Source organism: Primulina tabacum, chromosome 14, assembly GCF_025594145.1.
Source record: "Primulina tabacum isolate GXHZ01 chromosome 14, ASM2559414v2, whole genome shotgun sequence".
In the NCBI taxonomy this organism is placed as follows: Eukaryota; Viridiplantae; Streptophyta; class Magnoliopsida; order Lamiales; family Gesneriaceae; genus Primulina; species Primulina tabacum.
The window spans coordinates 10,458,957-10,470,505 of record NC_134563.1 but is presented as its reverse complement, the minus strand read 5'-3'; the positions used below and the strand labels follow the sequence as shown (position 1 = coordinate 10,470,505).

General features: G+C 37.9%; 1 protein-coding gene and 1 long non-coding RNA gene across 2 annotated transcripts; one reads left to right on the top strand and one right to left on the bottom strand.

The window, feature by feature from the left end:
- Positions 1-7,508: 7,508 nt before the first annotated feature.
- LOC142523781 (uncharacterized) lies at positions 7,509-8,255 on the bottom strand. The gene has a single exon (XM_075627512.1). It carries the CDS (start codon positions 8,253-8,255, stop codon positions 7,509-7,511), a length of 747 nt encoding a protein of 248 aa, XP_075483627.1.
- A 1,481-nt stretch (positions 8,256-9,736) lies between these two features.
- LOC142524747 (uncharacterized) lies at positions 9,737-11,028 on the top strand. Its single transcript, XR_012814961.1, has 2 exons — positions 9,737-10,503; positions 10,604-11,028. It is a non-coding gene; the product is annotated as an uncharacterized LOC142524747 (long non-coding RNA).
- The last annotated feature ends 521 nt before the right edge of the window (positions 11,029-11,549 follow it).

The following is an 11,549-nucleotide window of genomic DNA, read 5'->3' as shown; positions in this document are numbered from 1 at the left end:
ATTGCATGCATGCGATTCATTTAAATGTTTATTTTCAAAAATGAGAGCTTTTATATAAATATATATATATTTTCCGCATTTTAAAACGAGTAGCCGTTTCAATGTCTCTTCATTCTGACAACTGTTCTGGAAGCTTTCCTTTTTTAGCTCTGCTGTAACGTCCATTATCGTACCTTCGTATGTGAAGTAGCTTGTAACTTGTACCTTGTATATTCGTGGTTAGCTGGATTCCATTTGATAGTCTTGTCGTGATATGCTAATTGATCAGTTACAACTGACGTTCTGAACTGGTCTAGTAAAGTTAGTTTGGACTGATTTCACTGTATCAGTTGCTTTGCTTCAGCTGGGTTCTTCATCAGTTGGACTTTTCATTAGCTGGCCGGGCTTCTGAAGGTCTTCTGCTGAACCACCTATCAGCTGGACAATCAGTGGAACTGATATTTGATATATTAGTTGGACTGGTTCAGTTTTGAACCAATCATTTGGCGTCTCGATAGCTTCAGTTTTGGCATGAGAACTGATCAGCTCGGGACCTGATCAGTTTTGTAACGTTTGAAAACCAAACCTACGTAATCACATCCATGGTATTTATTAAATGATTATATGACATGTTTTCCTGAAATTAAAGAATTTTACTCGGATATTCGATAATAGGCAGGGGAAAGGAGAACGGGGACGACCAAGACTAGAATAAATAGTTTTTACTAAATATTTTCAAGGCTTCTAAATATGATTAAAAATGATTTAATTTTTCTAAAAATGTTGGAGTTCGAATTATTTTACGAGTCGAGCTTGATTTTTCTAGGGAAGCCGATTTTGAGCAAACAAGAAGTTTTTTAAAAGATCAAAAATATTATTTTTGGAAACTAAAATTTATAAACATTTATGTTTCAATTAAAAAAGAGTTATTGGGCCCAATTTAATCAAATTGAGTATGCCCAATTGCTCCTATACTTTGAGGCCCAAAAACCAATGCTCATTAACATTCAAAAATTAAAATCTATAAATATGTTACCTAGGCTTTTGAGAGCACCATAGCAGCCAAAAAAATACACACTAGCACACACATAATTTTCGAGAATTTGGAAGGAAGAAAAACTAGGAGTTTTCGTCGCCCGTTCGTCCTTCCTCGCCGACAATCACGTATTCTAGTGTTCTAAAACGTAAAAGCATGTTTTCTAAACCCTTTGACGCATCATTAAAACAATATTATGCATGTTATAATTATATTTGCATGAAAAATACATTTGTACGATTGGTTCATCGATATAACAAATATTTTTAAAAGTTTGGATGTTTTTACGCTTGTTTTGAAAACATTATGAAAACTAAGGACACGCTGCCATTAGGGGATGTTTAAGGGATGGAAAAGAGTCATAAAAGTGAATAAACGAGGGTTGGAATCGAAGGGAAAGCAAGGAGAATACCTATGGTTTCCTAGCATCATACTTGGGAAGGTGGCTCGGCTAGCTTGCATGATCACGTGGGGAGCGACCAGGGGTGGTCCAAGATCAAGGTTGGTCTCGGTCTAGGGCTAGGTTGGGTCCTGGGGTGGCTAGGGTTTGAGGGAGTGCATGGGTTTGGTTCGGGGGTAGGACAGGCTTGCGACTGGCCTGGGTGCAAGCCAGGCTGGTGCATCAGAGTCCCAGGGATGTGGTCAGGGGTTGGGTCATGTGGTGGTGCATAGTGGTTCGGTGATGGCTCGACCATAGCAAGGGAGTTCGTGCACGCAGCCTGTTTCTGAAGCATGTGGCTTGCAAAATGGGTTCAAGGTCCTAGGCTGGGTTCGATTGGGTTTGGGCATGGTCCAGGGTCGGTGAGGGTCAGGTGGGCTTGGTGGTGGCTCGAGCAGAGGAGTCCTAGTTGGGTAGGAGTCCTAGGCGTGAAGGAGAAAACCGTGCGCAGCTTTGGTCTAAGTCCAGGATGATTTGTGCAAGTTAGGGGCGGGTTCTATGGGTCAGGGCTGGTCATTAGGGTACCTAGGTGGGTTTTCTAGGGTCTGGTTTGAGGTGGCTTTACCGTGGCTCGACCGTGGCTTGACAAAATTTTGGTATGGCTCGGTGGGTTCAATTAAGGGTCAATATTGCAAAAATTAACAAGAAAATTAGAACCATGGGTCCACGGGGGTGGTTCATGGCTCACAAGGGTAGAGTAGGTAATAAAAAGTCTATGTTTAAAGTTTGGGAAGAAAATATTCAAGTTTGAATTTATTCGGTAATTAAACGTCTCACGAATAACTAATTAGGAATTTAATAGAAAGCCTCAAATTTAAGCTAAATAAATTATGAAAAATTAGATTTAAGCTTAAATAATTATTTGGTATAAGCACATGTCATTAAATGCAAGAAAAAGTCAAAATCGAGAATTTTTACGTCTAGGGGCAAAACAGTCATTTTACACTTGAATAATACATAAAAGCTTGGCAGCGTCCCGAATGGATCATAACACATGTTAAATGATTTAAAATGATGATTTTGATGAAAATATTATATTTTATGATTTATGGTAAAGTTGTGCAATTTTTACTGTTAAAAATGCTATTTTTGGAAAGATATTTTATGTTTTAAAAGAAAATGAAAAATATTTTGAGGGATGTGAATTGACTGTGACAAATGATATATGATATGTTGGGGATCCGTTTTAAGAAGGAACGATGAACTTACAATTTTGTGGAGATGTCGTGAGGGAAAAGACTCCAGAGGGAGCCCGTTTACGGGAAAATGCCCGAGAGAGCAAGAACGCTCCACCCCTCCGCGCCGAGTCGTCTTATTCTTTCGTTTTTCTTTCAAAACGAAACCAGGCATGCATATGTTATTCCTTGACTCTTCAATCAAGTCCTATTATCATTATTTAACATTACATGATCATCATTTCCATGCAAAAACCGAAACACATCAAAGAATTTTCAGAAAAATAATCATGCAGATTTCGGCTTTCTATGACAAGCTTTACGAGTTGCTTTGTTTTGTGGGTTTCAGGTATTGGTTTGATTCCAGGCTCCCAAGGCTGCTCCTAGGCATGTTCTAGGAAATGTTAAGAAAACATTTGTCCATTGGTTTGAGTCCCATGCTAGCCCAGATCAAGGGATGACAGCAACTCCCCAAACATGTCCCAATTGCAATCGAAATTTTGTTTTGCTGTCATAAAGGAAATGAAACTGATCATGGCTGCCCCAAGGCCTATAGCCATGGTTAGAACACTTCCCCAGCATGTCTAAGACGTGACTAAGTTGCCCTTTTGGAGGATTGCTCCATGGTGAATCGGTTTTTACAAACAAACACAAGAATAGCCCTCCCCCTTCGGCTTCCTCATTTTTACAGCTAATGTGTTTCGAAAATGGTGAAATGGTGTGGATCTTTGTTGGCCTATGGCCCTTAGCCACAGTTCATACCATACCCCTAGATGTCTATATCGTGCCATGGTCAATCAAATGTCCACTGGAACGACACGAGACAGCAAACAAAGCCCAACACTCCACACGCATGCAAGGTGTTCTCGGGTGAACCTTTCGGGTTATTTCTGGAATGGTGCGAATTGTGGCTGGCCTAGGGCCCTTAGCCATGGTTCAAATCATTCTTTGGGATGTTGGTAAGAGTCTCTGGTCGGTGGTTCAAGCCCCAATGGCCGGTAGTCTCGAAAACGACGCAAGAAACCAAAGCACCGCTGCTGTATTTTGTGGACAGCAACTTGCTGTGACGGTTCAGTGGCTCGTTCGAGTTCTTGGTTGGCTTCTAGCCTATGGCCTTGGACTGGACAGTGCATCATCATGTTAGGAAAGTCATGTTTTTGGCGGTTTGTGATTCGGATCATTTTTGTGGTCGTACGAGAATTTACGGTGCGATATGCCAAATTGACTCTCGAAAGAGCGTTTCATGTTTTGGCCTCCATTCACCTAGATTTCGGCCCTCACTATTTTAAGAGCATTATTTCATCATTTTAGCATATTTTAATCATGACTACTTGATGGTTTGGTGTTGGTTCGGGTTGGCACGGAGTCATGATTAAATACGAAGTCGTTAGGCGCAATTGTCTCAGTTTTCAGATTTAATTGCATAGTTGGTCAAGTAAAATCTATTGCATATTTTTCATGGCAAATTTAGGTTGCAGCGAGCCTGAGAACGATCCAATCCAATCAGTAAAATTATTATAGGATATTTAATTATGTTAATTAATTATATTACGTGCAAAAATATTCATTTTGAGATTTATGCGATATTGCTTGTGGTCACTTTACTATCAGTACTTCACCCGGTCACCAGTTACCGGTCAGTTCAGTTGTACCACCCAGTATACTGTGGCATTAGTCTGATCAGACAAACATTATTAAACCCGGTCGCCAGTTACCTGTCAGCTTAGTTCAGTTCAGTTCAGGGACCACTTGCGTAGACCATAATCTCACCAGAAAATTATTACAAGTTATTTCATGACAGGGCTCCAAGGAGCAACCATTTTCATTTATGATTTTCCAGTTCAGTGATGCACGTATTATAATTAATCATGACACGATATTTTTACGATATGCCTCATGACATGACATTTTCACTTGCATGCAATTTTACTATTTATTTACTCCAACTCATCTTTGACCCATTCTATGTTATTTTAGCATGCTAACATTTTTAATTATTAATCCACCTTAATTAATTAATACTAGATCACTATCCTAACCTTGTGTTGACATGTAGAATTCGGCCATATGCACCCTAATAAACACCCCAACAAATATTTGATATCAACCAAAATTCAAATTTCAAAATAGGAGACTTGATCTTGCATTTTTCCATTATATTTGCAACCATTTCCTCACTCCCCTAACCAATAATTCTCCTCCCCTCTCCACCAAAATCTGAGAGCAAATTCAGTGTTAAAAACCGTGGGTTTCATAGCTAGAAACAAGAGGAAAAATCAGTAGCAAACAAGGTAGCAAGAACGCTCCACCCCTCCGCGCCGAGTCGTCTTATTATTTCGTTTTTCTTTCAAAACGAAACCAGACATGCATATGTTCTTCCTTGACTCTTCAATCAAGTCCTATTATCATTATTTAACATTACATGATCATCATTTCCATGCAAAAACCGAAACACATCAAGGAATTTTCAGAAAAATAATAATGCAGATTTCGGCTTTCTATGACAAGCTTCACGGGTTGCTTTGTTTTGTGGGTTTCAGGTATTGGTTTGATTCCAGGCTCCCAAGGCTGCTCCTAGGCATGTACTAGGACATGTTAAGAACACATTTTTCCATTGGTTTGAGTCCCATGCTAGCCGAGATCAAGGGATGACAGCAACTCCCCAAACATGTCCCAATTGCATTCGAAATTCTGTTTTGCTGTCATAAAGGAAATGAAACTGATCATGGCTGCCCCAAGGCCTATAGCCATGGTTAGAACACTTCCCCAGCATGTATAAGACGTGACTAAGTCGCCCTTTTGGAGGCTTGGTCCATGGTGAATCGGTTTTTACAAACACACACAAGAACAGCCCTCCCCCTTCGGCTTCCTCATTTTTACAGCTAATGTGTTTCGAAAATGGTGGAATGGTGTGGATTCTGGTTGGCCTATGGCCCTTAGCCATGGTTCATACCATAACCCTAGATGTCTAGATCGTGCCATGGTAATAAAATAGCCACTGGAACGACACGAGACAGCAAACAAAGCCCAACACTCCACACGCATGCAAGGTGTTCTCGGGTGAACCTTTCGGGTTATTTCTGGAATGGTGCGAATTGTGGCTGGCCTAGGGCCCTTAGCCATGGTTCAAATCATTCTTTGGGATGTTGGTAAGAGTCTCTGGTCGGTGGTTCAAGCCCCAATGGCCGGTAGTCTCGAAAACGACGCAAGAAACCAAAGCACCGCTGCTGTATTTTGTGGACAGCAACTTGCTGTGACGGTTCAGTGGCTCGTTCGAGTTCTTGGTTGGCTTCTAGCCTATGGACTTGGACTGGACAGTGAATCATCATGTTAGGAAAGTCATTTTTTTGGCGGTTTGTGATTCGGATCATTTTTGTGGTCGTACGAGAATTTACGGTGCGATGTGCCAAATTGACTCTCGAAAGAACGTTTCATGTTTTGGCCTCCATTCACCTAGATTTCGGCCCTCACTATTTTAGGAGCATTATTTCATCATTTTAGCATATTTTAATCATGACTACTTGATGGTTCGGTGTTGGTTCGGGTAGGCACGGAGTCATGATTAAATACGAAGTCGTTAGGCGCAATTGTCTCAGTTTTCGGATTTAATTGCATAGTTGGTCAAGTAAAATCTATTGCATATTTTTCATGGCAAATTTAGGTTGCAGCGAGCCTGGGAACGATCCAATCCAATCAGTAAAATTATTATAGGATATTTAATTATGTTAATTAATTATATTACGTGCAAAAATATTCATTTTGAGATTTATGCGATATTGCTTGTGGTTACTTTACTATCAGTACTTCACCCGGTCTCCAGTTACCGGTCCCGGTCGCCAGTTACCGGTCAGTTCAGTTATGTACCATCCAGTATACTGTGGCATTAGTTTGATCAGACGTTCATTACTTTACCCGGTCGCCAGTTACCGGTCATGGGAGCATTTTATTATCCGGTCGCCAGTTACCGGTCAGTTCAATTCAGTGCAGGGGCCACTTGCGTAGACCATAATCTCAACAGAAAATTATTACATGCTATTTCAGTACAGGGCTCCAAGGAGCAAACATTTTCACTATGATTTTCAGTTCAGTTATGCACGTATTATAATTGCTCATGACAAGTTATTTTCACATTATGCCTCATGACATGATATTTTTATTCCATGCAAATTTTACTATATTATTTACTCGTTATTTACGATATATGCATGCTGAGTCTTTAGGCTCACTAGACTTGATTGTTGTAGGTATTGATGACGTCGGGGCCGAGGGCGGGGACCAGTGAGCTAGCTTGGGTCGGCAGTAGTGGCACCCGAGGATCTCATTTACAGCACTTGTCATTTTTTATGCTCAAACATTTTATCAGTTGTTGGATACTTTAACTTGTTATTTTTGCGAGTAATAATTTCTTGCGCTGTTATTTTGAATATTAAACTTAATTTAACAGTTTATCTTATGAATGAGATATTTTATTTAGTTTAAAAAGAAAATTTTTAATTTTTCCGCAAATTTTCAAACATGAATTTTCGGGCCATTATATTACATTAACACATCTATTCTCTCACATTCATTTTAACATCCACACTCATTATTTGTAGCTCCCGATGTCCACCTATTCATCTTATTATTACTTTAAATTAAATAAATTAACTTTCTAATTTTTTAAGAAATTAAAATTATTATTATTTTATATTAATAATAATATGTTTTTATATATTTAGTACGTAAAATAATTTAATTTTATGAGTGTCATTTATTTAAAATTAAACATTCATTATAAACCTAAAATAAAACGGTACAACATATAATAAATAAAAATTACAATGAATGAAAATTATAACAAATGAAAATTACAATAATCAAAAATTACAATAACTGGAAATTAAATATTCCATCTCCCCCTAATCTCTTGACATAGACGTTCGTGGATGATAAGTTGCTCATATGTCATTTGCGAAGTATCCTTCGAAAGGATTGCATATTCCTTTAGTTGAACTTTGGCCATAGCAGCTTTTGCTTTTATCTTCTCTACTTCGAGTTGTTTTTGTTTCATTTCAACTTCAACTTTTTTCATGCTTGTATATTCAGTAAACTTTGCAAACATATTGTCCAAGTTTGTTGTCATACACTCCATGTCCGATCTCGTTTTACCTTTTCCCTTTCTTTGTGCTGCCTTCTGACCCATTGGACGATTTTTTTCTTCGTTTAGGTCTACATGTAGACTCGCATCTTGGTTGGATGAGGTGTTGTTTGCTCCCGACTCCGAGATCCTTGCCTTCTTCGTGCTAACAAGGTGATCAACGGACTGTGGAGTAAACATTGGACGGTCTTTTACGATCCTCCACACATGCTCAAGATTAAATGCGATGCCGTTATTTTCCTCATGATATTTTTCATACGCAAGCCGTAGTATATCCTCATCACTGTGGCCGCTACGATATGCATTATAAATACTATTGTAATTTGCATTGAAGCGATGTATATATTTTTTATATGGTATTGTGCTAGTGCGATCGTATAACACTTGCACTTCTATTGGGTGTACCTGCGGGACGATTGTCATTGTAGTAGCTTGCAACACGTCCCCAGAAAGCTTCCGCCTTTTGATCATTGCCGATGACTGGGTCATCGCTGATAGTGACAAACGATCTCGCTAAGACCTCGTCTTCAACCTTTCTCCAGGTTGACCTTTTTTTCTACCTTCAGCGCCAGAATCCACATTCTCCAAATTTACGACTTCAATTGGGGATTCACGGTCGGAAAATTGAGTCTTTGGGACGAATGTCGGAGTGGCCGGTTCATTTTCCGTCTGAGAAATAAATGGCATGCTGGTTGCATGTGGATTAGATGGATAGTTTGGTGGATATGGATTATATGGATAATTTTGTGGATAGGAATTATAAGGATAATTTGGTGGATATGGATTTTGTGGATAATTTGGTGGGTATGGAAAATATGGATAATTTGGTGGAATTTGCGAATTTTGGGAAGAAGTATTTTCTTCCGGCTTTTTTTGAAAATTCACGAAATTTCTAAAAAACCGTCGGTAATTTTCATCCATTTCGGAACAAAGTAGGATTTAAGAAATTTTTTAAAAAAAGAATTTGAGATGATGAAAATAGAAGAGAAAAGATTTTTGGAGTGAAAAATAATATGTTTTGATGTTTGAAATAATTTGTGTAGTGTGTGAATATTTATAAATGAATATATTAATTTTTAATAAACTAGCCGTTAACTAGCCGTTAAAACAATTTTTTACTTTTATAAATAAAAACAACCGTTAGTTTTTAATTGAACATTATTTTTAATTTATTTTAATATCCGAATTTCTTTTTAAAAAATGAAAATTTGAAATTTAAACCAATACATTAAATACGTGTGTGGGCCCGCGTTCAGCGACGATTTGTAAAAATCCGTCGTAAATAGCGACAGTTTTGAAAATGTCCAATTTTTTTTAAAAAATAAGCGGACACAGAGGCGTTCATACAGTGGGAGGGCTCCACGAAGTCGATGGAGAAAGAGATTCTAGGGCTCATGGGAGGAGCTCCGAGGGATTTGTGCTCTGAATTTCGGTTGTACATTTTCTAAATATGCCATACAACAGTCGCACCAACTGTCAACATAAGGAGGGAAATTGCTGTACCAAGTTTTTTTAATCTTTATGTTTTATCTCTCTTGCACTTACATACTTGTTTTTTTTTAACGCGATGCATGCATATACATTAAATTTTGATATTTTGAAGAACAAATAGACATGATAAATATATATAAAATGACTCGGTCACACGTATAAATAGTTATGAAAAAGCATATATTAAACTTTCATATTTTGAAGAACATAATAAAGATGGCTTATTTTGCGGTGTTCTTTCGTAATATTGCATTATAGGTTTAGGTTTTCTTGTACTGAGAGTAGTTGAGTTTGAGGCAAAAAGATTAGGGATTTTAGAAGCAGCGAATTGAATGTGGAGAAGATCATCATTGTTGTTGCTGTGAAGTTTTCTAAAGAAATTTCAAGAACTACTTTGAAGTGGGCTTTAACTAATGTGGCCAAGCCACGGGATTGTGTTAGGCTACTGGTGGTTATTCCAACTCGTAGCTGTAGTAAAATCTTGACTGCCTTCTCTTCATGCAGTGGTTTACATACAATTATTGGCCATTTAGATTTAATTTGTCTATTCTTGAAATTGGATATCAAGACCTAATTGTTTTAATTCATGCTCTTTTTGCATATAGTGGTGATCACTTCTACTCTATTGGTTCTTCTGGCTGTTAGGTTTGTTTTTTGTGATTTATATGGATTTCTTAATTTCATATGCTCAAATTTGTTTTGAAGTTAGTCTAAGAAATTAGGCAGCATAGCATAATGCTATTTTATTCTTTAATTGGTTCTTTTTTCGAGCAAGTATAAAAAGTTTTGCAATACTCATTCATCGAATCCTATTGAAGCTCTCATTTTTGGTGTCTTTTGTTCACGGCATCATCCAGGGAGCTATAATTTATGAATGTGAGAGAACTTGAGACAAGTTTCATCAATGGTCCAGATATTATCTTATTGCTTTAAGGCTACGTTGAATTAATTTGGAAAATTTGTTTAACTGGATCCTTGCATATAAAAATTCTATATACAGTGGTCTTCATATCCAAAAGTTCCATACCTCATGAGGCTCTCTACAACATTTTTTTGCTTGTATATCTTTACCATTGCTCTTTCTTTCTTAGGTAAAAAGCTATGGGGTTTTCCGAAAATTGATAGCGATTGCTCGACCAGTAACTGGAGATCGATGTCGGGAACTGTTTTAGATCAGAAGGATCATATTACTGATTTATGCAACCAGATGATGAGTCAACTCCAAGATAGTTATGATCCAGAGTAGGTTCTATAATTACCTGGATTGCCTTGTCCTTCGTTTCTTTTATTCTCTGGTCTACTTTTCATTGGTTATTGTTCAATGATAACAAAGATTTTTTGCATAGGTGAGAGTGAAGATGAAAATGGTTTACGAGTCTGAAGATGGAGCAGTCGCATCTGAAGCCATCATTTGGGAATCCGCCAATTAAGATTGTTCTCATATGCTGAGCTTGAACAAACTACTAGTGTATCTTCATAGGATAAATTTTTTGCTGAGGGGGGTACCGCTCTGTACACCGTGGAGTGTTACCTGATGGTCTGGTCATAGCTGTGAAGCAACATAAATTGGCTAGTACTCAGGGTGATCGTGAATTTTGCTCAGAAGTGCAGGTCCTAATCTACGCACAGCACCGTAATGTTGTGATGCTGATTGGATACAACTCCGTAAGTATTATTATCTCTTACATTATAAACACGATTACTTTCTGTGTTTACAAAGTTACTGTAAATGGGCACCATTATAACAATTGTGAATATCAAAGCTTCTCAAGACACCTCATGCAAATGATTGAGCTTCTATCTAGACTAACAATGGTCCATTCCAACCCCTCGCTAGTAAGCTTGCTCGTGACAGGAATCTTATGGCTTGTGCCCAACTGTGGGAGAGGGTGGCCTGTGCCAACCCTATGGTGTAGTTGTCAAACTATTTATCAATGAACTTTGGAGCATTCTTGTATCACACCATCTAGATTGAAAGTATATAGTTTCAGTGATTCGAGAACTTGTTAAATTATACTTGTATGTTTTGTTGCTGATTATGTACTTCCAATTAGGTAAACATTATATTTTTAACTTATGGAAAATAACTAAGTTCGGTCTTGTTGCTCTTTGGTGTGGTATTTTTTCCTTTTTCTATGAGACTCTAGACTTTGGTGTTATTATTGTGTTCACTATGTTTGCAAATTATATTCCACGTTCTCTCAGACTATAATTTGTTGACCTACTGCTTTCGCGGTTCAGTGTAGCTGAGTTTGATTATGCATCAAAGAAAACCTAGTATATATAGAAACA

Excerpts from the sequence above, each read along its gene's own strand:
- LOC142523781 (XM_075627512.1), bottom strand. The coding sequence starts at position 8,255 with ATGACCCAGTCATCGGCAATGATCAAAAGGCGGAAGCTTTCTGGGGAC.